We start from the raw sequence: 27,685 nt of genomic DNA, 5'->3' as shown, positions 1-27,685 counted from the left end.
TTAACCTTTCACGTGTGCCTGCAGTAGAGCATTGATAAGTCCTTTTAAGTGCGCGGGTGAGGACCCACAGTCAGGCACCCCGTTTTGTATTGGGGTTGCTCTACAACACTTTCTTTTTTTTTTTTTAAAGATTTATTTATACAAGAACTGGGGTACAGGTCAGGTCAGCGGCGCGGGAGGGTGAGAGAATTCACCAGAGACAGAGCAAGGAGCAGAACTGGCAGACGGGACCAAAGACACTGCTGAGGGGAGCAGCGGGCGAGTCAGGAGAGGTCTGCCATGCCATGTGGGTTTTTCCCTGGCAGGCCAGGAGTCAAACCCGCACTGCAGAGGCTGCGGACAGCTTCACAGCATGGCTCTCAACCCTCTGCTCCACCTGGGAAGCCCCTGTTTTCCTTTCTTTCTGAGGGACTGGTACATATTTTGGCCAAGACCATGTGCAGTGCAGTTTGCTCCAATGCTTCCTAACAGACCAGTTGCACTTAACTCTGGATTGCCACTCCCCTGGGGAGATGACTAGTCTAGCACTGCCTGGATCTGCTATGCATACCGCAAAAAGAAAAAGAGTGAATGTGAAAGGCTAAGGCAAAGATGGCTGTGAGGTGTCGAGCCAGGCAGCACAGTCAGGATGTTAGGGGGAAAAGGCTGTCCTAAAGCTAATTCCATACAGGCTTTGTGGACTCCACCCCCACCCCAGGCCAAAGCCAAAGATACTGGGAACTCCAAATCCCATCACCACCAAAGGGAAGGTGGCTGGGACCTGAGGGTGGGGTTAAACAGCCAGGTGGATATAAAAGGCAGACACGTGGGCTTTGGGGGGACCCCATTTTGGCTCTCCGCCTGCTCGCAGCGTCAGGCCAGCTCTGAGAGTGACTTTGGGTTTTCAGGTCGGCGGATCGGGTAGGACGCATTAAAGACTTTATTTCCCTATTTTCTCCCTGAGTTGTACATTTTCCTTATTTTCTCTTCCCTTGTAAATAAACCTTTTATTAACCTTTTGTGTGTGCCTGTAGTAGAGTATTCATAAGTCCCTTTTAAGCGCGCGGGTGAGGACCCACAGCCAGGAACCCGTTCAATATCGGGGCTGCCCTATAACAAGGAGAGCAACCAGCAGAAGACTGGTGCTTGACTGTCCTGTCCCTTCCACGCTGCATTGTCCCTACGGTCAGCCTGCAGTGTCATGGGGACAGCGCCAGACAGCTAGGCCAGAGGAGCAAAGGAAAGAGTGAAGAAAGAGAGAAAAAGGAGGAGATGAGAAAGAAGCAGCAAAAAGAATGTAAATGGTGTGTGAGGAGGGGGGAGAGAAGACAGACAGACTTGTGAGAGAAATGGAAATGGCAGCAGCGAGAGTAGGAGCTAGAAAAAGATGCACAAGAGAAGTGGAGAGAAGGGCAAGGTGAGAGCAGAGACTGAGAAGACTCCAGAAGGCCTCATCCTTCCCCCCTGGCTGAAGTGTCCCCGATTCTCTCCTCCCGGCGATCAATCCTACATCCAACGCTTCTGCAGGGCCCGAATCCCCCTTTGCACTCCCTGCGCCCCGCGCCCCCCAGGGTGGAGCCCCGGCCGGGCCAACTCCAGCTTCACCCCGGGCGGGTCGGCCCCGCGGCTCATCCCAAACGCAGGAGGGAGGGAGCGAGCGAGCGAGCGAGAGAGGGAGGGGCTGCCGGTGGGAGGCAACCATGTGGTTCCAGCTCACTCTATTTTTTTCCCCTTCTCTCTTTCTTCACTCCCTTTTCTTTCCAAACAGGGAAAAGTGTTCCACGAAGCGGTAGAGCCTTCTCGCCTCGCCTTTCCCTCCCGGACCCTGGTCCCCGCTCCCGCCCGGCAGCGAGCTGGTGGGGCGAGCACTGGAAGCCCCTCTGCGCCGGGGAGCTCGGGGCGCCAGCACCGGGGAGCGGGGCGCGGGGCCGTCTCCCGCGCCCGCACATGGCTGTGGCCACCCCGCGCGCACCCCGAGGCGCAGCGCCCAGCTAGCCGGAGGCGCGTCGGCTGCGCCCGGCGGTCTCGGAGCCAGGCGGCGGCTGAGCGGGGAAGCGCCCGCGTCCGGGCATCGGGATGTCCCTCCGCCTCCTCCTCCTCTGGCTAGGTGAGTGACCCCGCGAGGCGGAGATCGGGGGGCCCCCGGCCAACACAGACCTGCGTCCCCGCCACCTCGCGGCTTCTGAACCGCTGTGTCCCCCCCAACCCCACCCCCAGCCCCCGGGGTGCGCCGGACTCCTGTGTCCTGCCTCCCGGCTCGGGAGGAGCACATCTGGCGGCAGAGGGCCGCCCAGGCGGCCATGGAAAATCTCTCACATCTGGGCCCTGGAGCAGACTTCGGGCTGGGGGTGTTTCCTGGTCGAGTTGGGCCGTGAACCACTGGATGTGGAGGGTCCTTGGAGGGGGTGGTGTTTTGTTTCGGGGAGTATCTAAGGGGAACTGGAGAATTGGGGGAGGGAAGGTTTATTCAGAAATTTTGGTGCCAGGTTTCTGAGGGTGGGGGGAGCTTTTTTGTTTCAAACAGGCGCCTCAACGGCTCAGATTAGAAACAGATGTGTTGAAGGGTGAGAGGAAGGAATGAGGAAAGAAGACAGGGAGAGGAAAGGAGAAGAAAAGAGGCAGAGCACAAGATTCGGGAAGGAAGAAGAGGAGGGGTAGGGGCTGGGGTGAGAGAGAAAACAGGTGAAGGGAAGAGGAAGCAGAGGAGCAAGTCTGAGGGGGATTGGAGTGTGAGGAAGACAGGAAAAGAGGGAGTGAAAGAGAAGACCCAGGGAGAGAAAAACAGCTTTTGTGGCAAAGAGAAGAGTCCTCCTGGGTGCCCCTTCTGAGTCACCTCTGACCCCTCTGGGCCTCATGCACAGAACCACCCCGGCCAGGAGTGGGCAGGTTGGCAGGCTGGTACAGGTCAAGGATGTGTGCAGGCAAGAGCTGACAGGAGGGAGCCTGTGAGTATCTGATGCCCCAGGGGCAGGGACTGCAGACCAGAGAGCTGAGGAGGCGGCATGGTATGCACCAGGGAAGCATGTCCAGTTGAAGACAGGACCAAAAGTTAGCTGAGAGTCCTGGAAACCAAAGAGCCAGGTGGTGTGGTAGCATGAGCACTACCCAGGTCGCCAGGCTGTTGAGAACTGCCCCAGTTTTGAACTGACTAGCTGGATGACCTTGGACCACTTAGTCACTATTCACTATGCTTTTGGCTTCTGGAGCTCCAAACCTAGGTCATTCTAAGTCCCTTCTAGCACCATCAGCCCAGAATACCAGGCGTTTGATGGGCCTGATGCCCAGAAAAAACCCCAAGTGAAAGTTAGGAGGAGCTAAAAAAAAAAAAAAAATCACCCTGAAATAAATGTCTAGAGCACTCTCTTGCTTTCTCTGGCCTTCTCATCTTACTAGGCCATATACATGCCTGTCTATGACAACCTTACACCAATAGTCACCCAGGTTAGAGGAATTACAGAGGTGACTAAAGCTATTGCTCAAGTAAGGCATTTAGGGAGCCACTACTTTCTAATCTCTTACTTGTTGACAAAGTATTGCAATACTGCCCCTATGCACAACAGGTCCATCCTGATGACACCTTCATCACCTTCATTGGCCTCTACCCCTAAGCTACTAATCACCAGATGTTTAGTAGACTCAAACTTCAGAGTTGGCTTGTTAAAAACAGCTAAAATTCATTAAGTACTTATTATGCAAAGTCCTTTATACGTCCTATCTTGTTCACTCATTTATTCTTCATGCCAACCCTATCAGCTACCTGTTATTATCCCCATTTTATAGATGATGAAATCAAGGTATAAAGAGGTCAGATTATAAGCTCATAATTAGCAGAGTTGAGATTTGAATGGAGGTTGTCTGCCTCCAGAGATTGCTTGCTAAACACCATGATGTACAGCATTCCATCATTACAGAAGGACTCTTAAGGTTGTTCTCTTAACAAAGTCCAGAGTAGTCCTCTTCATCAGGCATGAGGTGTCAGCATGATCTGGCCCTAGAGGAGGGTCCTGGGGAAGGGAAACAAAACTAAGAATTTTTGAGTACCTGCTCTATACCAGCATTGTTTGGACACAGTTTCCAGTGGAAAGTGATTTTGTCCCATATGGTCATTTGAAATCAGTGGATCTTGAGGATGGTCAACTTCTTTTTTTTTTTTTTTAAAGATTTATTTATTTATACATACAAGAGCTGGGGTACAGACCAGATATGCGGGGGGTGAGAGGATCCGCCAGAGACAGAGCGGGGAATAGAACAGGCAGACTGACTGAAACACACTGCTGAGGGGAACAGCGGGCACCATGTGGGTTGCTCCCTGGCCGGCCGGGGATTGAACTTGTGCTGCAGAGGCTGCGGATTGCTCCATAGTGCTGTGCCACCAGGGAGGCCTGAGGATGGTCAACCTTTTAGCTCATAAAAAAGAGGAAATGACCAAGACCTGGATGAAAAGGTGGCATTGATTCCCTGGTCTTCTTTATTGAGTGCCCATGATGTATATTTATTCCTCTGGTCAGAAAATAATCTGTTGGGTTGATGTTCTGTTCATATAGCCTAAAAACTACCTCTCAAGATTTCTTTCTTGGTTCTGTCTTTATACAATTATTACAAAGGGAAGGCCACATAGAAGAGATGAGGTGGATAACTGACTTAGAATTCTGCGCAACTGGGTGTTCAGCATTCACACCTACTATTAAGCTTTTGCCACATCTATCTTTGTCAGACGTACTCAGACTCATGACATCCCAGTTCTCAGTTGATAAAACTGTTCAAGTAAAAAGTCACAGAGGAGAGATACTGAAGGGTCAGGACAAGGGATAAGGCAGAAGGCAGGAGACCTGGAATGAGACTGGTGACCCAGAGACTGGCACTGAAGGGCCCCCTCTATGACTGACATCCCTGCATGGGTCAGACACTCAGAGGGCAATCTCTTCTGTGCTTACATTACCTTTATTTGCCAAGTGGTTTTGAGCTGAGGTTTTGAGCCTAGGCACACTCCTAGTAAAGCCAGAAAGAAAACCTTCAGTGTTGCCTGAATCCAAAAATCATCTACTAGTTCCATAAAGGCACAGTTCCAAGGATGCTTCTAGTAACTGCTAGCACGATTTCTGGCCTCTTTTCTGTCCTCTTTCTAGAGAATCCACAGTATCTAAGGAAGGTTGGGAGGGATAAGAGTTCACAGTCTGAACAAGAAAAGAACAGTAGACTCCTTGCTTTCTGGACCTGCCAGTGAGTGAAATCCAATGCCCTTCCTCTGATGTGAACAGCTATGTGGGGCTCTGAGCCCCATGGAGGAGAGAGAAAAGAGGTTTCATGGGCTCTCCCAGCCCCTTCTCAAACCATTGCCCTTCCGCTCTTCCTCATGATCCCACTTGAACTTCTTCCCTAGGCTTTTATAATAGATGCCACACTGGTCTGAATTCTCTCCTTTGCCTTCTTACACAACTGCAGCCAGAGTAATCTTGCATGCCGCTGGTATAATGCAAAGAATTTGAATTTAGTAATCTGACAAATTCTCTGGATTATTTTTTTGATTCCCTTGCCTGTAAAATGGGAGTGGGGATCTTAAATTCAAAATTTCTGTAATTCCATGATCTTATTCCTTTCTCCCATAAACCTTTAGCAGTCTCCTCCATGGATTATAATATTGAGTACAAACACTTCATTCTTACATTCGAGATTTGGCATACTATCATTCACCCTCAGACAGCTCTTCCCCCTCACCCCCAGACAGCTCTCCAGGGAATCTGGATTACTTGCTGTGCCCTAAACATGCCCTGTGCTTCTTCCTGGTTCTGTGCTTTTGTTTGTGATAGTCCTTCCACCAAAATGCCTTCTTACTCTCCACCCTGCAGATAAATCTTTCTCAGTCTCCAATCTTTCTCTCACCACAAATACCACTTCCTTCATGTGTCCATCCATGATTTCACCAACAGAATGTACTTCTTTCTTGCCTTTGAACACCAGTAGTTTTCCTCTTGTGCTACCTCGTATTACGGTGGTCTGAATCCCAATTAAAGTACAAAATCCAGGTAGACAGGGACCTGGTCTCACTCACCTGTGTATCACCTTTAGTGCCTTGAATAAAATAAAAGTTGTTTTTGTTTTTAAGATTTATTTATTTATTTTATACAAGAGCCCGGGTACAGTCCAGATGCGCGGGATGGTGAGAGGATTCACCAGAGACAGAGAGGGGCACAGAATAGGCAGACTGATGAAACACACTGCTGAGGGGAGCAGTCGGCCTGACAGGAGAGGTCTGCAGCGCCATGTGGGACCCTCTCCTGCCGGCTGGGATCAAATTCGCGCTGCAGAGGCTGTGGACAGCTTCACAGCGCTGCGCTCAACTGCCTGTGCCACCAGGGGAGGCCCAAACTAAAAGTTTTTGAACTGTTTTGTTAAGATAATTGGATTTTTGAAACTTTTAGAGCATTTCCAGTCAGGAGGTGAAAGGTTTTGAGGATTGTTACTTTTTTTTTTTTTTTTTTTAAAGAGGCATGTTTTTATTTATTTATTTGTTTGTTTGTTTTGTTTATACATGCACTGGGTACAGTCAGAAGCGCGGGAGGGTGAAAGAATTCACCAGAGCCAGAGTAGGGAGCAGAGCAGGCAGAAGGACCGAAGTACACTGCTGAGGGGAGCAGCGGGCGGCAGGAGAGGTCTGCGCGCCATGTGGGACCCTCCTCCGGTGGCCGGGGAGCAGCCGGGAATTGAACCGGCGCCACAGAGGCCGCGGGCAGCTTCGCAACCCAGCGCTCTACCGCTGCGCCACCTGGGAGGCCCGAGGATTGTTACTTTTTGACTGTGGGACAACACAATTGTGAGAAGCCCACTTTTTTAAAAAATATATTTTATTTTATATAATTCTTACATAATTTTTCATTTTTGCACAATGTATGCATTTTCATTTTGGTTATATTCCCCTTACAATTCCCACCCCCCTTATTTTGACCCTAATCCCTCCTCCCCCCACCCCACTGTGTCTCTGGTTTATAGTTGCTTGTTGATCCTTTTGACTCAGCTCACTTTTGTGTTTCCTTGTCCGTTAATGGAAATAGAACCAGTACCATTTAAAAAAAATATATATATAGAACATGACATGGACAGGGACTAGTTAATGTATTTGTTACACAAACTTACTTTATTATATCAAATGTGTGCCAGATTAACAATACGTTTCTTCATCCAAACTTCTGCCAGGTTGAGGACAGAACATTGTTTCCCAGAAAATAATTTTGAGGAAGGCTTGAGTGCATGGTCCATTGGTCTGTAGTATAATGACGGGTCTCAGTAGGATTCCATGTCCTCCCTCATCTTTCCATGTTAATGATGATGGCCATGATAATGATACATTCCCAGTAGGCTTGTATCCTGTCTCATCTTATTCTTGTCTTGTGCTCAGTTGGGCTATGATACATGAGTGTATTTCATAAGCGTCCCTAATAATAGTGAACAAGACATTTTTAATAGGTAGAATCAAAAATTGTCACAATTGGGAAAAGCTAAGAGACTTTCTAAATTAATGGTGCTTAAATTTTGAGTCACACATTCTTCTGAGAAGCCGATGAAAACTATGAATCCACTAATTAGAAAATGGCACTTATGTATCAAATTTTACCTTTTAACTTCTAACATTTATAGTTTATTCCCTCTCTTGGAACCCAAATTTAACATTGATCTATACATATCCTTTCTTTTATGATGAAGAAGGAACCAAAGTTCAGAGCAATCTGGCTAAAATTAAATAGCTAGCTTAGCAGAGGGTCAAGACTAGAACCCTAATTCCATGATCTGTCTTTATCGCACATTCTTGAACCAGAAAATATCTCTCCTCGTTTGCAGCTCATGGAGTTAAGCTCCTAGATCATATGAGCTGAATGCTGAATAATTGGCATTGGTTTTCATGTTGAGAAATTGCCTGAAAAATAGGGCAGATGTCATAACATTTCAATTTAGCTATCACAACTGGAAATCCTGGAAATTTCTACTGTGCCATGTATAATGCCTGATATTTGTGCCATGTATAATGTCTGGTATATGCAGGAAAAGGGGATTACACTCAAAATCCTAAATATGTAAGTGTGTGCCTACAAAGAGTAGGATTTGAAATCAATAGCTTCAAAAATTTAGTGGATTATTCTGGGATGGTCATACCATGATGAGCCTCAGTTTCTTTCTCTGCAAAATGAGGTTATTAGACTAAAGTTATCTTTAAAAAAAAGATTTATTTTTATTTATTTAAGCATATAAGAACTGGGGTGTAGGCCAGAGATTTGGGGGGTGAGGGGGGGCAAGAGAATTCACCAGAGACAGAGTGGGGAGCAGAACAGGCAGATCTAAATGTTATTATTATGACATTTTGGAGATAAATAAACTGAGGCTTGGAGAAGTAAAGTGAGTTGCTGAAGATCACTCTTTTAGGTAACTCCTGCGTCAGTCCCAAAACTTTGGATTCCAAAGACCATTGCTTCCGTTTACCAGAAGGCACTTAATTATTCTGCACTCAAGGCTTCTGTGTTACCAAAAAGAGAGGGTTACCAAATCACGCAAAATGTTTACAGGATGCCACACAATAAATCCCACAGTGGATAATTCTATTAGAACATTTGTCACCTACCACTCCTCCACTCCATTCAAATGGTTAAGAAATAGTCTGTTTGGGTAAATGACTATTTTTATAACCTAAAATTACTACATATATTGTGCATGGATTACTGGTTCCTTCTGATTAATCAAAAGACTCTCAAAGTACTCAAGTTATTGCTGCGCGGACCTTGTCCTGTTTTGGGTCAGACACATGAGCTCCCCTTATTAGCACACAGTCCTGAAGCTGTGGGTGGTGAAGGTGTGTGATTGGGTATGAGTTGCCGAGTATATCGCTTTTTCTAGTGAAATTCATACCTACAGCAGTTTTGTCATCTTTGATCCCCCCCCACCCCTAAAGAATGCAGACTGTACCCCCTTCCTCAATTCTGGTTATCTGAGCTTCTTGTCTGGATTCTGCAAAAATTAAAGTTTATTTCCTTTGGCACCAATTAGACCCAAATGGGGAAAGATGCTGAAATCAAACAGCCTTTATTTAGTCAGTGACAGTCCTTTGGATCCTTGTGTGAGCCTCCTCAGCCAAAGTCTGGTGGCGATAAGACTGAAGGCTGTTTTGTTTTAATAAAAGGCAGGGAGAGAGCTGTTTCCTTTGTGCCCACAAGGAGGAGAGAAAACGGGCAGCTGTCTTCAGATTGGCTCCCCAGTCAGTGTGGTCTTTCTGAAACAAGATAGCAAAGGGGATCTGGAGAGTTAGATCACTCCAGACAGGCACAGAAAAGAAAGGAGAGGAGCAGGGCGGAGAGCAAAGCAAGAAATAGACTCAGTGGAGGATGACAATACTAAGCTGCTACAACTGACCTCCTGGTGTCTACACAGTTTCCCCAAGCTCCTTCTATTTCATGGATGGCAGCAGCGGCTCCTCTATCTCCCCTGTGGAATCTTCTTTAGCACTCACATCTGTCCTCTAACATCATTTGCTTCATTCACAGAATCTCACTCACAAAATAATTACAGGAGGAAGGCTCTGAGGCTCAGTAACACAAAAGGCACAATTTTTTCCATCGAAGAACTCAAGCCAGTGGGGAGATATATTCATAAACATGGAATCACAGATATATAAAAGTGCTATAATCAAGGAAAGTACCAAGGTTTTTAGGAGTCCCAAGAAGGAAGCAACTTAATTATGTGGGCTCTTGCAGAGAATAGGGTATTTCTCCTCATGTAGGTCTTTAGGGATTGTGCCTGATATACCTCACGTTAGCAAAGTTGGTGGGAAATAAACAACTGGTGGGCTGATGGATCACCCTCATCACCACCAGAAAGGATAGATTAAGGGAGGTGTGCCTTGGCATTCAGCCAGGTGCTTCCTGGAGGGACTGAACTCCCCAGTGTCCTCTCTTGAAAGCAATAGTCTCATTCTTCATCTGGACCTGCCAGCTACATCACTACCTCTATTTCCTCATTCCTCAGGGTACATTAAAAGAAGAAAAAGGAGAAGTGTATCTCAGTGCATTTCAGTCTCTTAATTAAGAATGGTGGTCTGTTCATCCCCAGTTGTAATGTTGTTCCTTCACATGGAAAGCAAATAGCATCAAGACAAGAAGGAATTTTCAATTCCAGAAGAAATCTGTTGTATTGAACAGGGACTCAGCCCCTGACACATTCTTATTTCTTTTCTTGTTGGGTGTAGCGGGCAGGGAGGACTGCAAGTCCTGGAGAGGGAAATTGCTTTGTGACTTCATTGTTTAAATGTAGGCTGGGGTTTGTGGGGATCGTTAGACTTGGAGCAATAAGCCTCTAACGCAGGCTCTGTCACTTCTCATTACTTCCAGTGACAATCCCAATTATATCCAATCACTCTTCAAGGGACCAGCAGGGGAACAAGCATAAGGGGGGCGTCCATGGGGAACTGCAGTATAGCATCCTCTGTAAAAACCCTGCCCCGGGGGTCCTCAGACCCTGCTTTGAAGCCCCACTTTATAACCTTACAACCTTAGGCAAGTGACCTCACCTTCTTGACCTTATTTTACTCACCAGTCATTGCATCGAATAACAATCTCATAGGTTAGCTGTGAGAATTAAATGACGTAATGCTATAAAGAATTTTAACACCCTGCTTCGGACATGGTAAAGAATTAATGAATGGTTGTTGTTGTTGCCCTATCTTTGCTGGGAGAGGGTCAGCCCATAGATACTTGGGGTCCTCGTGAAGTCAACTGACACCAGGCAGGCAGGGTCAGCTTTCAGGGTTTCGCTACTACTGCTCCTCCGTCCTAGAGAGGAGTCCCCCTTATCCTTCAGGGAATGTGGAAAGGGGCACAGAGACTCCAGTCTCCCCAACTGCCTGCGGATGCTCTGGGAGAGAAACTATTTCAACCCTGGGTAAGAGGTGCCCTTCCTCGTGCTGCTCAGCATGCTGCCCACGGTTGTCCAGGCACTGTCAGAGCACACAGGGCATCTTCCCCCACCCAGGCTCTGCCCTCTCTGCTACCAACTCCCAAAAACCTGTGCCACCACGGGCTGCCCCAGCCCAGAGAAAATTCCAGTTGGCTCACTTCTGTTCTCCATGTCCAGTGATGTTCACTGCATACCTACTATACTCTGGGCATTATGCAAGGGACTTTCACCGCAGTCATTTCTTGTAGCCTCATAGCCACGGGAGGCAGGTGTTATTACCCGGGTGATAGAGGTCAGGAGCATGAGACTAAGGAGGTGAGGTGCTGTGTCCCAGGCTGTGAGGCTTGAAAATAGCAAAAGGGAAGGTTGGAGCTGAGTTTGCCTCCTGCCCCTTCAGCACTGTTCTGGGAGGACAGGACTGAAGAGACAGAGGGATAACACAGAGTGACATTCAGCCCTAAGCCACGCAGGGACCAAGGTCTGATGGGCCTTGGGGATTTGGCCTGATGAGGAGGTGCAATCCCCACATCCTCCACTTTCCAGGCAGTTGTTTGTCCCCGCCAAAGTTAAATTCCAATGAGTCCAACACCCCAAATTCAAGGTGTGTTGAATTATATTTCCTTTTTGAATTTGGGAGGAAAGGAAAACCTCAAGGTGAGAAGAAAAATGTCAGTTTTTTTCCACTGACCCGAACAGCAAAGAGTGTGATTTCCCTCCCCATGAAAAGTGCCCCAGATTTCTGCAGACCTAGAATTCCCACTCAGAATGGTTTCTCTGGTCGGGCAGGCAGCACGGGGTTTTCCAGCCAAGGAAGGTCTGGGCTCCGTCGGCTGCCTCTGGCCCGCCCCTCCCTGCCGCAGCCAATAGCGAAGCGCAGCAGCCTGCAGCCGCCCCTCCTCTCCACCCTCAAAGGAGAGGCCGAAACCGGGCCACCTCTCCCCGCCACCTTCTCTGCTCCACTGCCTCTCACTCCCGTTCCCGGAGTCCTGCTGCTTCCCAAGCCCTGAGGAACCCAGGTGACAGTCCCTCACGTGTCTGCCACCTTAACTGACCTTCCCTCTGCTGCTTCTCTCTCTCTTTCTGGGACCAATAGGCCTGCTGGAAATTGATGGGGGGGGGCGGGGCGGTTGGAGGAGGAGGGAGAAGAGGTGGGGAGGAGGGAGGTAGAAAAAGAAAGAGACAGACAGATACACAAATACAGAGAAAAGGAGAGAGAGATGAGAAAGACAGGCGCGCAGAAGCAGAGAAAGAGACAGACACAGAAATGGATACAGGGAGAGAGACAGAAACAGGAGAGAAGAGATGCCTGGGCTCTATAAAGCTTTTCTATCACATGTTGCCTCTTTATGTTTCTGTCTTACTCTCCCACTTGTTCAAATTCACACCCTATAACCTCTGCAAGGAAGCCACAGCCCACTCCTGCAAGCTTTTGCTCTCCACTGTGAGGGCCCAGCCCCCAGTCCGGTCTGACCTTACTTACCCTGTTTCTCTGACAGCTCCCAGCTGTTGATCTGACATTTTCCTCCCAGCCTCCTTGCCACTTGTCCCTGACCAGCTCCCCCCGATCCTTCAAGGCCAGGGCTCCGCTGCCATTTCACCTGCGAAGCCTTCCCGACACTCCCACGCAGAGAGCGCTGCTCATCCGTCCACCCAGAGCATCTTGTCCAGATCTTTAGGTGATGTTGTGGTCTGGGCTTCGTCTTTTCTGTATGGCTGGAAGCAGGGGATGTGTGTGTTATCTGTAACACCAGGCCTGGTGGCTGCACGCGTTGCATTCTTGGGAAATGGTTGATTTGAGAACAAGTATACAAACTACGTACTGAACAAGTTGATGAATGTAAAATGTCACTTTATGAAAGTAAAGAGACTGCCTCTACTAGGGTGCTACTACCTGTTATCTCTTCCCAGAGCATCTTTAATGGTGATTCTTTATCAGCAAAACTACTCAAAAGAGGACAATTTAAGACACAGGGCTGAAGATGGTGCTAGTATTGGGGACGGAGGGGACAGCATGCCTCAGAGTCCTCCCTGCTGGAGGCTGACCACACTCAGAGCACTCTGGTCACGACTGACACCCCGTCCTTGTAACGAGATGGTAGGACAGTGCTGTGAGCACATCCATGGGTGGGAGGGAGGTGGCGTGATATCCTGAAAACCTGCTTGACAGCTGGGCATGGGGAGCCAATAGCAGTTCAGCTTGTAGGTCTCTTTTCTGGGCACATAGTTTCTCCTTCCAGCAAATTCTGAACTTTAATTTCACAGTGGACAAGGCCAACTGCATGTTGACTGACTCCTTCCCTGCCCTTTAGGGCCCTGGGGAGTGAATGGCAAGGGAGGACCTGAGCTCTTAGTCAGTACAGAGGCTCCTTCCCTGGCATGTGGAGTTTCAGGCCCTTCTTCCTTCTTTCCTCTTTCTCTTCTATCTTGGCAGATTCACCCCAGACATCACTAGGTCTGCCAGGGTATCACTATGGTGGGGTGAGCCCCCAAAACACAAGCTACTCAGTGATGACAGAAAGTGGTGGTGGGATTCAAAAAATATCATTTGCAGGCTGAGTGTTTATGCCTATGTTAGTGTATTTCCTGACAGCATTATGGGACAGATTGACGTCAGCATCCATTTTACAGAAAAGGATCAGAGAGGTTAAGAAATTTTTCTTGTAATAGTAGGGTCACCCTGGTGGCACAGGGGCTATAGTCTCAGAGCTATCAAGCTATCACCAGCCACTGAAGCATAAGTTCGATCCCCAACCAGGGAGGTGACACACATGGCACAGCAGACCTCTCCTGTCTCACCCCCTGCTTCCCTCAGTAGTGTATTTCAGTAGACCCACCTGTTCTGTTCCCTGCTCTGTCTCTGGTGAATCCTCTCACCCCCTGCACCTCTGGCCTACAACCCCAGTTCTTGTATGCATAAACAAATAAAAATAAACCTTTTAAAAAAATAGTAGCAGAACCAAACGAGGAAGCCAGGTCTCTGGTTCCCAAATTGTTGCTGGTCCCACTTCTCCACGTGACCTGAGGACACCCCCCTACTCACACACACGCAGAGGAGTGGAGCAGCACTGGCTTCCCTCCTGCACTGTTTCCTTACCACTACAACTCATTGAGCAGGCATAAAATGTGCTTCCTTTGGAAGAGCATTGCTGGATAAGTCAGCTCTCTACTCAGGGGAGACAAGAATTGTTCAATATGTGCAGTGACCAACCATTCTCAGTCCAAGACTGAGCGGTTTCCCAGGATATATGACAGGTTTTCAGGGCTAAAACCAAGAAAGTCCTGAGAAAACCATTCCATTGATCACTCTGGTCATGGAGTATCCCGCTACCCAAAGTGTGATCCACAGACTAGGAACCGGTTAGACATGCAGAATCTCAGGCCCCACCCACCTGAGACCCACTGAACCAGAATTTGTAAGATCTGTGCAAAATCCCAACAGAACATGACAGCCATTTGAGACTCTCTAAACTAAGACTCCAGGCACTTTTGACAGAAGTTGAGGAAATGAAGGACTTACCCCTAATTTATCTGACATGGGAAAAGCTTTGTAATAACCTTAAGTGATGTACCTTGACAGGAAAGGTTTATGGGCAGAGGGAAGGAATTTCAGGACTCATATTTGACCCAATTGCAATGCAAGGCTGGAAGATGTCTTGATGCTGTATGGACATGAAGTGATGAGTGGCTAAGTTTCCTGTCTATTCTTGAAATGATGATGTCCTCATAAAGGCTATGAAGTTTCCAGATTTGCTTGCTTTCCCACACTCTTTTACCGGGAAGAAGCTGAAGCTGTCAGCAGCAGACAGCAAATTAACCACACTGGATGTCAGGACAACAGCAGGCATGTTCTTGGGGCCTGGGGCCTCAGACCTGTGAAATAAAAGCACAGAGGGCAAAGCATAAAATAGTCATACCTGACAAATAGACTCTTGATAGTTATTTATTGAAGGAATAATGAGGCTATAAGTGCAATATTCTAATCCTGCTTTTTCTTGCTTGACGCATGGCCTGCCCCTCCTTGTCCCAAGAGTGTAGTCCAACTTTGCAAACAAGTTACCCATGGTTACCCAGCCTGTCCTTCTCAATGGCGATCTTCTTGCTTGGACATGAACAGAAATAGTGGACTCTGCTCCGAGTGAGGAGGTGGTTGGCCCAATATGCTCCAATGACTTCTCTAGGCCTTGGCTTGTTACAAAGTAAACCTGGGTCCAAGCAGTTAGTTATTCAAATCCCTTAAATACTGGGAGTGGTGCATGATCTTCTGTTAATCCTTTTGCTTTCAAACCTAAGTGTCAGATGTAAAAATAATAGGCAACAAGCAAGTAGGAAAAGACATTTTGAGTTTCTGGAGCTGTGGACCAGCCTCCAACTCTAAGAGGCATAAACCCACATGTGTCAATTTTCTCTCTATTCCAAGTCATATGCCTGGTAGGAACTCTGAAATAAGGGCAGCCCAAGAGAGGCATGCCGGACAGACCCTGAGGTAAATGTGCTCATCTGTTCGGTCAGAGCTTTCCCAGTGAAAGCTGATTTCTGCTGTGATATTAATCCCACTCTAATATTAATTCCCACCAAGAAATCACACCGTCACTTTTCTCATATTAGGGAGAAATGTCTCTGACCTCGGTTGGTTTTATAACAATTTCATCTGTGTGAGTTGTTTTTCCCGGGGATCTCAACGGACTTGGTTGTGGGTGGATTTTATAAGAAGATACAGATTTCAGTTATGGAGCAACTCCTGTGTGCTTGGCACTGTGGGTGGAGATGGAGCCATATGTGACCCAAGACCCAGCTGGTTGCAGTGTGGTTGAGGGACCAGGCTGATAAAGGAAAAAGGAGATGGTAAACCATGCCAGAGGGAATGTTAGTAAATGCTGAAATGTTTGGTAGGGGCAGAAAGTGAAATGTAATTTGGGGAAAGATTAATCATTTAGATAGCAGAGCTTGCTTTAGTTTATGGGGGCAAGAATATGTGTAATGGCAGGTGAGTATACAGTGCCTTGAGAACATGACATCATGTCATGTTGGGGAGGGGGCAGGAGACTGGAGACAGTGCCTGGGCACAAGAAGAGACAGTGGGAGGAAGGAGACAAGGGAGAGATGGTTGTGAAATAGTTGTTGCGTCTCACTCTGGAAATAACACACATTCCTAGGTTCAGGCCAATTTGAGAACCTTCCTCAGGCAGAATGACCTTTGGGCAGCTCACTCTCTGGGCCTCAATCTCACAATAGAGGTTGGTGGGGAGGATCTCTAGTCCTTACTACTCTGTGATATCCCTTGGTGGGAGGCTGTAGATGGAAGGGATTGCTCCTGGTTCTTCCCACAAAGGGCAATGTGAGCCATGCTCTCACCTAGCCCTCAGCTACTCCCTACCCTCCCACTCCCTCAGGTTCTTTGCTGCTTCCCCTCTGGCTCTGCCCCGCACCCTTGCAGTCCCCCCTCCCCCTGTGCCTCCCCTCCCACATAGAATAGATCCACACAGGCAGGCCCTGCCCAAGCTTCTGCCTCTAAAGATATTGCAGGGTCATTGCATGTCTTTTTCCCTTGCCCTGGAATGTACTTTCCCCTGATTTTTGCAGGGTTGGCTCCTTGCCTACCAGGTTTCAGTGCAAACATTGCCTCAGTGATACCTCTCCTGAGCCCCACCTCTTTCCCAGTCAAATCAAGGCAGCTGCCTGCTTAGTTCCACACACCCTCTTATATTTTCTTCCTAACATTATCACAAACTGAAATAGTCTTTTACTCTGCCAGTACACTCATCTGTTGTCTGTTTCTATCAGAGCCTATACTCCGTCTATAATGTTGACTTCTATTCCTTGCTAGTGAGTTAGATAGTTCCTCAATAAGGAACTGCCCTTATCCTCAGTGCTCAGAACAGTGCCTGACACAGAGATGCTCAGTGGGTCTATGAATAAGCCCAGATGCTCTTTTATGTATGGCCTAAGTAGAACCAGAGAAATTTTATAAATGAAAACAGTCACATAATGATTCCTTATTCTATGCAAAACTCTTTGCATATATTTGTTCATTTAGTCCTCAGAACTCTTCCAGGTAGGTTTTATTAGGGTGCCATGTATAAAGGGGGCACAGAATTTATAGAGTTTAAGTCCTTGCCAAGTTTATACACCTAGTAAACCAAGAGGCAAGGATTTGAACTCTGGCCTTCTGAGTTTAGAACAGATGCCAGTGTTTCTCCAATTTTAAGTTGCTTATAGGCCTGGGGAACCGTCAAAATGTCAGGTCAGATTTAGTGGGACTGAGGTGAGCCCTGAGATTCTGTGTTACCAACAATTGCCAGCTAATTCTGTGGCCCCTGGAAAATACCTCTCAGGAAGACAGGGAAAGAAACTGAGGCTCAGAAAAGTCAAATGCTTTCCTTAGATTATATAGCTAGTTAACGGCCAGTGTCCTTCCAGCCCAAAGCTCTTCAACAGCTCGGCTTCTAAAGCAGTTGTAAAGCATACTCACAGCTTTCCCATATCCACCTGAACAGAGATTGCAAAGAGGGCCCTGATTTTGACCTATACCCCCTTGGAAATCACAGCCAGGTACTTGGTCACCGCTGGGCTTCTCATTAAAGGGCATGATGGTTCTTGTTTTGAAAGACAGAATTTGCAACCTCCCTCCTAGCATAAAGACTTAGCTGTTGAGGTATGTGATCTCCAGCATGCCCACAACTACTCTCTGCTTTATGGGAAGAAAGCCATTTCCAAGTTCCCTGTGGCTACTGCAGGGGTGCCATTGTCTGTCTATTGTAGCTCTTTTGTGCAGCTTCCACCCCCACCTTGCCCATCCGTTTCCTCCTGACAGAAGATTCAATGCAGGCTTGTCAAAAACTTTCAAACCTGTCTCTTCACCTTCCACACAACAGAAATCTCTTTCTAGAAGATTATCCATCCTCCACTTGAGCATTCAATAGGAAGTTCAATACTTGTAAAGAAGCCTTCCTCTCTACCTAGCTCTTACTGCTGGAAGGACTTTCTACTCTGGGCTGAAGTTGCTTTTCCCAGAAACTGCCACCAGCAAGGCTATAGAGATTAGTAACCGCAATAATCACCTTACAAGTTAAAGGCCCTCCGGTTTCATAAAGCGATGTTTTAAAACATTCATCTGTGACGGCACTGTACTTGACATTTTCACATAGTCCCCTCATTTAATACAACCCCACCCAAAAGTATATAATGTCGATCCCATTTTACAAATGCAGAAACTGAGGCACAGAGGGAAGGGTTTAAGTGACTTGCCCAAAGTTAGACAGCCAAACAGCATCAGAGACACCGTCCTTTTTCCATCGTTGCCCCACATCCTCCTTCTACCCAAAAACCCTGTAAATTGAAAATCCGCTCGTGGATGTCTCTTATTCTGCTTTTCATTTTAGCAAACTAAACACTCCAGTTCCCTTTCATCCACAGTTATGATAACAGGGCTAACCATCATTAGCTGAGGTCACGTTACATGCCAGGCACCCAATATGTAGACTGAATCCGTCTCTGTCAGAACACTAAGATATCCTTGTTTTTAGATGAGCAAAATACTGAAACTCAGAGATGTCATTTATTTGGTGTCACTCAATTAGTAAATGACAGAAAGCTGGGTTTTCAGCCTGGATCTCTTAGACTGTGAAAATGAGACAAATGCTGGAGTGAAGGGCTGAAATAAGACAGTGGGAATCCAAGTGAGAAATGATGCCAATTTGGATGTTCTCCCACTCTGTCTTTATATGTTGGCAGGCTTGATCTTCCTACGGAATAACTTAGCTCTAACAGGGCCCTTCAGGGAAGCCTAATCTGACAAGGGGTAGAGGTAGGATCTGCTTTGTTGAGGGCTTTGACATCAGCACATCAATGCTGTTACTTTAAAAAATAAAAAAAGCTCTCTTGAGATATAAGTGACATGAATAAACTATATCTATTTAAAAAATACAGCTTAAGTTGTATTTAAAACCATCACTACAGTTGTTTTAAATATATGCCATGAATACAAATGGATTCCCTAGGAAGTTCTGATCTTCCTAGAGGAGGCAGTAGAAGGATCCAGGAAAGATGGAAACTTCTCTGACCCCTGCAGTGCTGGGGGAAGGTTTAGGCCCTCATCTTCACCTATGGTCCAGGTCAGATAGGATCCTTCCCCCTTACTTTGCCTCTAGACTTTCATACTACTTTGCATCTTTCTGATTTGTTTTGATTTTGAGGCCAGAGCCCACATTTCCAGCCCTGTTTGGCTTTTCTGAATTCCCATGAGCCATTGACCTAAGTTCAAGAATAAATTTACCATCGAGTATTTTTCAGGGTTCTTGATTCAACAAGGTCCAGATGGCCCACCAGTGCCTCCAAGAGGATGCCCAGGAGACAGGGCACAGGGTCAATATCAACTTCCCAACTTCCCAGTGGCCCCCTTTTCCCACCACCTGGCTTCTCAAAACCCCCATTGTAATATACACTGAATCAAAGGGAGCAAAAACACCCCTAAAGCAGTGAGGATGTGTGGGGAAAGACTAAATGCAAAGACAGATGCTTTTACTAGCAGTGCATAAATGGCTTAAATGCCAGTTTGCCCTAAGATGTTCCTCATTCCCCTCAGTTGAAGTGCAGTCATATGTCACTTAATGACAGGGATACCTTCTGAGAAATGTGCTTGTCAGGGGATTTCTTTGTGGTATGAACATCATAGGGTATAATCACACAGACCTAGATGGTATAGCCTTCTTCACACCTGTGCTGTATAGCATGGCCTGTTAGACTACTGCCCAGTATGGGTCCATCATTGAGCGACTGTCTTCGTGTGGCATATGATGTAATCACTGTCTGCTTTCTGTTTGTGTCACCCATCACACCCTACCCTTTGAAATATAATCACACACATGTCTTCTTTCTGGTCTATGACTTCTACAGTCATGATCCTGGTTTGACCCATCTTTGCCTCCCCTGCAACATCTAATATGTAGTGCACAATGACACTTGTTGAACAAATGAATGAATGACCCATTTTGTCCTAAACTTCAGGGAACACCTGAGTCATACTGTAGTGAGAAGGACGCAGAGCTGCACACAGTGTTACCCTGGATGTCTCTCACACCAGGATGTCACACATGAAGTATTAGTATATTACACCCAAAACTGTGATTCTCACTCATGTGCTATAAATAGGGCTGAGGCGATGCATCCATTGTCTTCTTTACACACATGTTAATTGTCAGTAAAAGTGAGGCTTGGCTTGACAAGCTTGGTTCATAGAAAGAAACTGACCACTGTCTCTTGGAGAAGACAGTAGTTCTAGCAGGTGCTAAGGAACCAAGAGGGAATCAGGAGTCCAAGTGGGAGACAACAGTTCTGAGCAAAGGTGTGTATGTGTGTGTGTGTGTGTGTGTGTGTGTGTGTCTCATCAACCAGCCAGGGCCCCATTAACTCAATCCTGGCCTTGGAAAGAAGCCTGCAAAGTCATCATTCCTGTGGGCTGCTGGCCTGATTCTCCATCCAGAGATTTCCATTTCCATTCCATTCCACCATTGTGGAAAGATCCAAAGAGGTCAAGTTTCCTTAGGTCACTCAAGAAGAAAGCATTTATGAATTAGAAAACACTTGATTTGAAATGTAGGCCTGCTTAGGTTAGTGTTTCTCAGATTTCAAGAACCAGTAAAATTTCGAAAAATAAATTTGGGCACGAAATCAAGGCTGGGGGCACTTTTTAAATATTGTTGACTATAGATATTAAACAAAAATATGAACTACAAAAATACTGTCAAAATTTTCTCTAAAAAAGAAGTTTCCTTCTCTAAATAGAAATGGCATTTCCATAACAACAACAATAATGAAAGTCAGTTGACAACCTTACATGGACAGCTCTCTCCCTACAACAGTTCACATTTACTGAGAGCTGTTTACCAGGCTCCCTTCTAAGATAATTTGACTGTTATCTCACTTTATACCACATGTATTATATCTTCTCTATTTCTTCCTTCCCTATGAAGTTATCACAACTTTGTCAGGGACCAGTGGCACCAGTTTACACTCTAGAGTTAGGGAATCACTAGGTGAAGGAATGTCTTAAGCTAGCTCACAGCCCTACAAGTCAACACTTCTGTGAACCTTCATGTTTCCACCTAGTGCCATGATCCTTCTGAGTAAGTTGTTCTACATAAGATCCAGATGACAAGCATATTCCTCTACATTTTCTTTGATATGTGGAGACCCACTGAGTTCCATTCCCAGTTGCAACTCAGACTGTCAAGCTAGCAGCCTTAATTGATAATGCAATGGTCCAAGTAAATCATAATCCAGCCAAGGCTATAATGCTCCCAGTGACATCGCTAGGTCATGAAAGGTGAAAGGAAAGCTTTATTTTGAAAACCTTTCAAAATAAAGGTTCCCCCCCCCCCCCCCCCCGTCCCCCCTTTTGTACTTCCAAAAAGCTTAACATCCCATCGCAATGAACACAAATCAGATGACTTAAGTGAAGGGGAAAATGCTGAGTTGAGTAACAGGGTATAAATTAAATAACCTTTAAACAGTTATTTAAAAAAAAATTCTAAGTGTTTCCTAATTTCTAGACGAGAGGAAGTTCAAGAAGTTGCCAAAAATAGACAATTCAAAAGGCCCCAAGATGCTGTCTTGAGACATAAGGCCTTCTTCAGAAATGGACAGGCCAGCCAGGGGATCCATTGCTGAGACTCGCCAGAGACTAAATGTGTCTTCAAAAGGAGGAAGCAAGTGGGAGTCTCTGTTATTTATTTTTTCAAAGCTTAATAAATCAGCTCTAGGAGACCCGATGTCAGGTCTAAATTACAATATTAAATAACCAGATGGAAAAGGAGCCACATTCAGGTTAGAATGTGAGTTTGAGTCCAGACAACTGTTGCTTATGCCAACGCTTCCTCTTTACCATCTCCCTCCCTGACTACGAAAGAAGGACATGGTTAGAACTTCCTACTATAGTGAGCAACAGAAAATTTTCAAACTACTTTCCTATTCTCAAACAACCAAGTTGAAGGGAGGTATAAGGAGCATATTATAGTAGAAAGAGCATTTAAGTTAGTGTAAAAAGAGCTTACTCTGAAGGACAAGTCCTGGCCTCAACATCAGGTGGAAAGTTTATGGTTCATAGAAGTTTACATCTGTAGGCTGGCAGGTTTCAAGTCTGGTGGGAGGGTGGAAAGCCTTTGATGGCTCTATTTGTCTATCAACTTTGTGACCTTAGGTAAATCACTTCTCCCAGAGCCTGACTTTTCTAGTTCCTATTTTACAAAGCGGGAAGATAAGTTACTTCAGGATTAAGAACATTAGCATGTCGTAATCTAGTCCATTTTACTGTAAAGCCTGTGCTCTTTTCCCTAACCACACCAGCTCATCAGATGAGATCATGTGCATTGAAATGTTTATAATGAGCCAGGCACTGTGCAGTCATTCCTTTGTGGTTATTAGACACAGACATCTATCTGGCACATACAAACAGACATGTCAGCCCAAACTACGTGTGTCTATGAATATATTCCTATAAGACTGTGCTTTACAAATATAAGTAAGTTTGTGGTCTGACTAGCATGAGAATACTTTAGGAATAACAGCACAGACCCAGGGACTCTTCCAGAAATCCAGGCTATATGGTAGCTCCAGTCATAGGAAAGGCAGTTCTGGATCATGGACAATTGCCCTTGCCCTATTGCCAAAGCGGTCTTCACAGCCTCAGTGACACTTGGCTCACTCCGGGATGATCCTTGTCTTGTGATTTTGTCCCAGAATTGAGTTCTTTCTAAGAGGTTAAAGCAAACCAAATCTGTTCTTATTGATCATTATTCTGATGTAGTCTGGGGGAAGAGGATATTGACTCTGAAGAAATGAGGAAGAGGAGAAAGAAGTTCCTGGCATATAGCCAGGGGCAGGGTCACCATATCCTGCACCCTGCAAGATGTCATCAACCTGGAGAAGAGAAAGATTGCAACTCTTTTACAACATCTCTCCAGGAATGCTCCTATATCACTAATGGGGTGCTAACAGCACAGATCTTTTTGAAAAACAATTTATAAGTCTACCCTAGGGATTTAAAAAACATTCATAACCTTGGCCCAATAATTCCATTATTAGGAACCCACGCAAAAGAGATAATCAAATAGAATGTACAAAAGTTTATTCAACAATATTCATTCCAGGGCCTCCCCTGGTGGCGCAGGTGGTTGAGCGCCACACTGAGAAGCTGCCCGCAGCCTCTGCAGTGCCGGTTCGATCCCTGGCCACAGGTGAGGGTCCCACATGGCACGACAGACCTCTCCTGTCTCGCCCGCTGCTCCCCTCAGCAGTGTGTTTCATCAGTCTGCCTGTTCTGTTCCCCGCTCTGTCTCTAGTGAAGCCTCTCACCCTCCCGCACATCTGGCCTGTACCCCGGTTTTTGTATAAAATAAATAAATAGGGCCTCCCCGGTGGCGCAGCGGTTGAGCACTGGGTTGCGAAGCTGCCCGCAGCCTCTGCAGTGCCGGTTTGATCCCCGGCTGCTCCCCGGCCACCTGAGGAGGGTCCCACATGGCGCGCAGACCTCTCCTGCCGCCCATTGCTCCCCTCAGCAGTGTACTTCGGTCCTTCTGCCTGCTCTGCTCCCTGCTCTGGCTCTGGTGAATTCTCTCACCCTCCCATGCTTCTGACTGTACCCAGTGCTTGTATAAATAAAAATAAATAAATAAATATTAAAAAAAAATCTTTTAAACACACACACACACACACACACACACACACACGGAAGTTATAAAAACAAAAAAACAAAAAACCCCACAATATTTATTCCAGTAAAAATACTAGCACTAACTAAATATCCCCAAATAGAAAAGCAATTAAACTGTGATTCCTAATCCATACAATGGAATATATTGCTGTTAATAAAATAGATAACAAAGAAATCTTGACCTCCATAAGTGCTTATGATACAATGATGAGAAAAAGGCTACAGAACTGCATATCTAGTAAAATCTCTTTAGTGTGCATGTATAAATGCATGGAAAAAACATTGGGAGGGAATTTTATAGGTGATTGTTATTTTTGTCACTATTTTTGCTCTCGTTTCCCAAATTTTGTATTAGTATGCACAACTTTTGTTTTTTAAATATTACTTTGAACATTGCTTAGATCCAGTGCCATTCATATTTACATGCCTTTCTCTTTTGTTTGAATTCATAGAACAGCCCTCCCTCTTCATCCCACTCCTTCCCAGCCCAACCTGTATCATCTCCAGGTTTATTGTCTATGACGCTAAGCCAAGCAGGATGAATAGCCTTGATTTAATGCAGGTTTTGCTACTACTTATTGCTTCTAAATTAGAAGAGAGTTTTCAAGTTCCTTTTGGTGACTCACACAGGCCAGACGTTCAGATCGTTTATTTTTTATTTTATTTTATATATTTTTTACATCATTTTTCATTTTTGCACAATTGTATGCATTTTCATCTTGGTTATAGTCCCCATTCAATTCCGCCACCCCGCCCTTAAAATAAGGTGTTCTACATTTCAGGGGAGACTGTCTGTGAAATCCTACCCATCGTTCCCAAGCAGAGCTAGTTGCTGTAGTTTTTGCTCTCCTAGCTCCATTTTAGCAGCTATCATAACTGGTTGTGATAAATGTATTTTAAAGCTTTTTGTACCAACTCTCCCCCTCCCACCCCCACCCCCCACAAGACCACACGATTATGAGGATGAGGTTTGGGACTTATTTGTCTTGATATTCCAGGTGGCTGGCAGAGTCTCTACCAGATGATGAGCATGGAGAAACAGGAGACTGAACTGGGACTGAGGTGGCAGCAGGGAGTTCTAGTGCTGAGCAGATCATCCTTATAAGATGGCTGTTAATTGATCTTCCTTTCTAAAAGCAGGCTTCATGTGCAGCAGATATAAATTAGCCAAAAGGAAGAACTATCCCAGGTTGCTGTCAGTGGAGTAGAACGGTGATCAGGCATGGTGGGGGAGAAGGGAGTGCTTCAAAATAGAGTGAAAACCTCCCTAAAGTGGGTTGCCCACTGTTCTTGGAGATGGAAGGTGGATATGTGATCTCAGCCAGATCCAGGCTTCAGGATATTGTCCGAGGAAACTGGGTGGGGAGCCCCACACTCTCCCAGAGCCCACTGTGATTCAGCCATTGGCCCGGGCAGGTTTCCATGTCAGCTGCACTTCCAAACCCAAATCTGCAATTTGAACCTAAGGCCCTGCAGACAAAGAAGACTGTGTTAAGAGCAGGGCCAATTGCTCACAAAACGCAGTGGGGCTCTTGGCTCCACCACACTTATTAGCATTTTAAGTTCACATAAATATATATGAGGCCTGTGGGATCCCCCGGGAGTCCCGGAGGCCCATGCAGCCAAAGCAAAACCTCTCCCTCTTTGCACCTCCTCTTGGACCTTCTGAGCCCAGCTGCCTCTGGGGAGCCCCAGTGTTGTGAGGTTATTCCTCAACAGGGGTCTGACAGCTGATTTTCAGGGTGCAAAAATAGAGACTTGATCCTTTGGGGGACCAACTCTGTTTGGACCCTCCCCTCTTAGGGTGGTCCACATTTATGGCCTCTGAAGACCAGGGATTTCCCCTCTGCCCTCTTCCTGGAAATTTGAAGGCAGGGTGAACCGGCTGCATGTATGCAGGAAAGCCCATATGATGCTACAAAGTCAAGGTGAGGGAGGTGACTTGGGGCTTTTTGCCCTTAAAGGACTCCCAATCTAATGGAATATACAAGATAGAGAAGGAAAAACAAAAAGAGAAATATGAGATACAACACCAACCGCAGAGGAATATAAGTGAGAAAATTAGTAGCACACGGCCTTATAAATATCACAGAGAGGAAACAGGGCAAGAAGAAGTGCTGCTGGATCAATCTTGGAGGACTTCTTAGAGGAGGTGACATTTGAAAAAAGAATAGAATTGGGAAAGGTACTAACAATTGGACAGGGTCAGGTGCCCCTTCCTGGGGAGGGGGAGCAATTGAGATGGCAGGGAGAAAAGCAACTTTAGAAGTTTTCAGATTTCCAAGAACAACCCTGTTTCCTTCCAAAGAAACTAGCCTGAGGATTGCAGTTGTTTCCAAATCAGGAAAGAAAGAAGGGCCTTCAGGGGAAAGCCATGAAATGAAGCCAGTTGAATCGTGATGTATATGAGGAGAGCCCGGTGTGGGGGTCTGTCTCTTGGTGCTGTCTGACTGGAGGATATTGGTCCCACTTTCAGGGTCTGATGCCTGGCCCTGGTCATATATATGATGCTCCCTCCACAGCTTGCCCTCCGAAAAAAATCACAAGTACCACTGAGTGGACTTGGGGAGGGCAGTGGATGAAATGGAAAAAGGAAATGATGGTGGCAGGTTTCCAACCTCTGACAGCATTTTCAGTTCAGTCTGAAGGTTTCTCTTATCCTACTTCCTTTGCTGACCTTGGCAGGCTGACATCCCTCAGTTGTTTTAAGAGCAGGAGTTCTGTTTTCTGAAGCATCCTTCACCCTAGGTAGTCTGTCTTCCCCAGACCTAAAAAGAGGACCCAAGTTCTTTCTTTGCTTTCCCAGAAATTTGATCATCACTAGCTCCTAACCCTTAGCTTTCTTTCACAGGGAAGGAGGCAGATTTCTGACTTAGGGAGGAGTACCCCCTTCCCTTGAGATTGTCAAGTCCAAGTCACAGCAGGTTATATTGGAAAAATCCTTATAGGATCTTTTTCTTTTTTTTTTTTTTTTTAAGATTTATTTATTTATGCATACAAGAACAGGGGTGTAGGCCAAGGTGTGGGGGGTGGTGAGAGTATTCACCAGAGAAAGTGGGAAGCAGAACAGGCAAATATACTGAAATACACTGCTGAAGGGAACAACAGGTGCAACAGGAGAGGTCTGCTGCACCATGTGAGTTAGCTCCTGGCCGGGGATTGAACTCATGTTGCAGGGGCTGATGGCGGTTTGACAGTGCTGTGTTTTTAACCCCTGTGCCACCAGGGAGGGGCGAGGTCATGAATTTCAACTCATACTGCAAGTCCTCAGCAAGGTGATTTGTTCAGAGCTGGGGCTGTAATCTGTGGTCAGCTCCTTGCCACTAGACTAAGAGTTGGCACCGGATGGAGATTATAGCCCAGTCTGCAATCAAACTGCCCCATTTCACAATCTGTCTTTCTGACTGGATGGCTATGAAACCATGAATAAGTTATTGTACTTCTCTGATATGTCTGTTTACTCAGCTGCAAAAAAAAAAAAAAAAAAGAACAGAAACAGAAAAGAGAAAGAAAAATGGATAATAATAAAAATAACAATAGCTTGCATGGAATGATCTGTAAGATTGTTAATAACATAGCTGCCACTTACCGAGTACTTACTATGTGCAAGCTGCGCTGCGTGTTAATGCACACTTACCCCAAAGTACGTGGCACGGCCATATTCAATGGAATTTTTACTACACACAGATCCAAACATGGGTCATGTCTCACCTTTTGCAGCAGGCTTCTGGTTGATGAAACTCCTCTGTAAACTGAGAAGACCTGAGAGGAGAGCAGTTCACGTTCAGCCTGAGCAATGACTTGCTGGCCACCCGCTCGCCAGCTCTGGGAAAGGTCACCAAGCTTCTAGTCCAAACACAGCCTGCTCTCATCTTGTTTAAACAAGGCCAAGGAGGCAGGCAGGCAGGCAGCCTGTTGTTTGGGGGGAAGAAACAAGGGCTGTTTGGGATTCCATGTAGACTCTGGGCTGTTGAAGCTGTCAGGCTGATACACAAGCTCTGTCAGGCTTGTAGCGCTTGGCATTCCGGCTGCTTCCCCTTAATGACCATTTATAGTCAATCCCTCCAA

At 46.2% G+C, this 27,685-nt stretch overlaps 1 protein-coding gene across 1 annotated transcript in view; it reads left to right on the top strand.

Annotated features, from left to right (window-relative positions):
- The first annotated feature begins 1,990 nt into the window (after positions 1-1,990).
- Positions 1,991-27,685, top strand: part of CLMP (CXADR like membrane protein) — a 100,439-nt gene continuing 74,744 nt past the window's right edge. The window contains exon 1 of the mRNA XM_054693159.1: positions 1,991-2,086. Within this exon, the coding sequence (XP_054549134.1) occupies positions 2,056-2,086 (31 nt within the window). The 5' untranslated portion in view covers positions 1,991-2,055. The remainder of the gene's footprint in view (positions 2,087-27,685) is intronic.

This window comes from Talpa occidentalis, unplaced genomic scaffold (assembly GCF_014898055.3).
Source record: "Talpa occidentalis isolate TD23 unplaced genomic scaffold, MPIMG_talOcc4v2.1 talOcc4.12, whole genome shotgun sequence".
NCBI classification, from domain to species: domain Eukaryota; kingdom Metazoa; phylum Chordata; class Mammalia; order Eulipotyphla; family Talpidae; genus Talpa; species Talpa occidentalis.
Note: the sequence above shows the minus strand (reverse complement) of the source record. Positions and strands in the feature narration are given on the sequence as shown.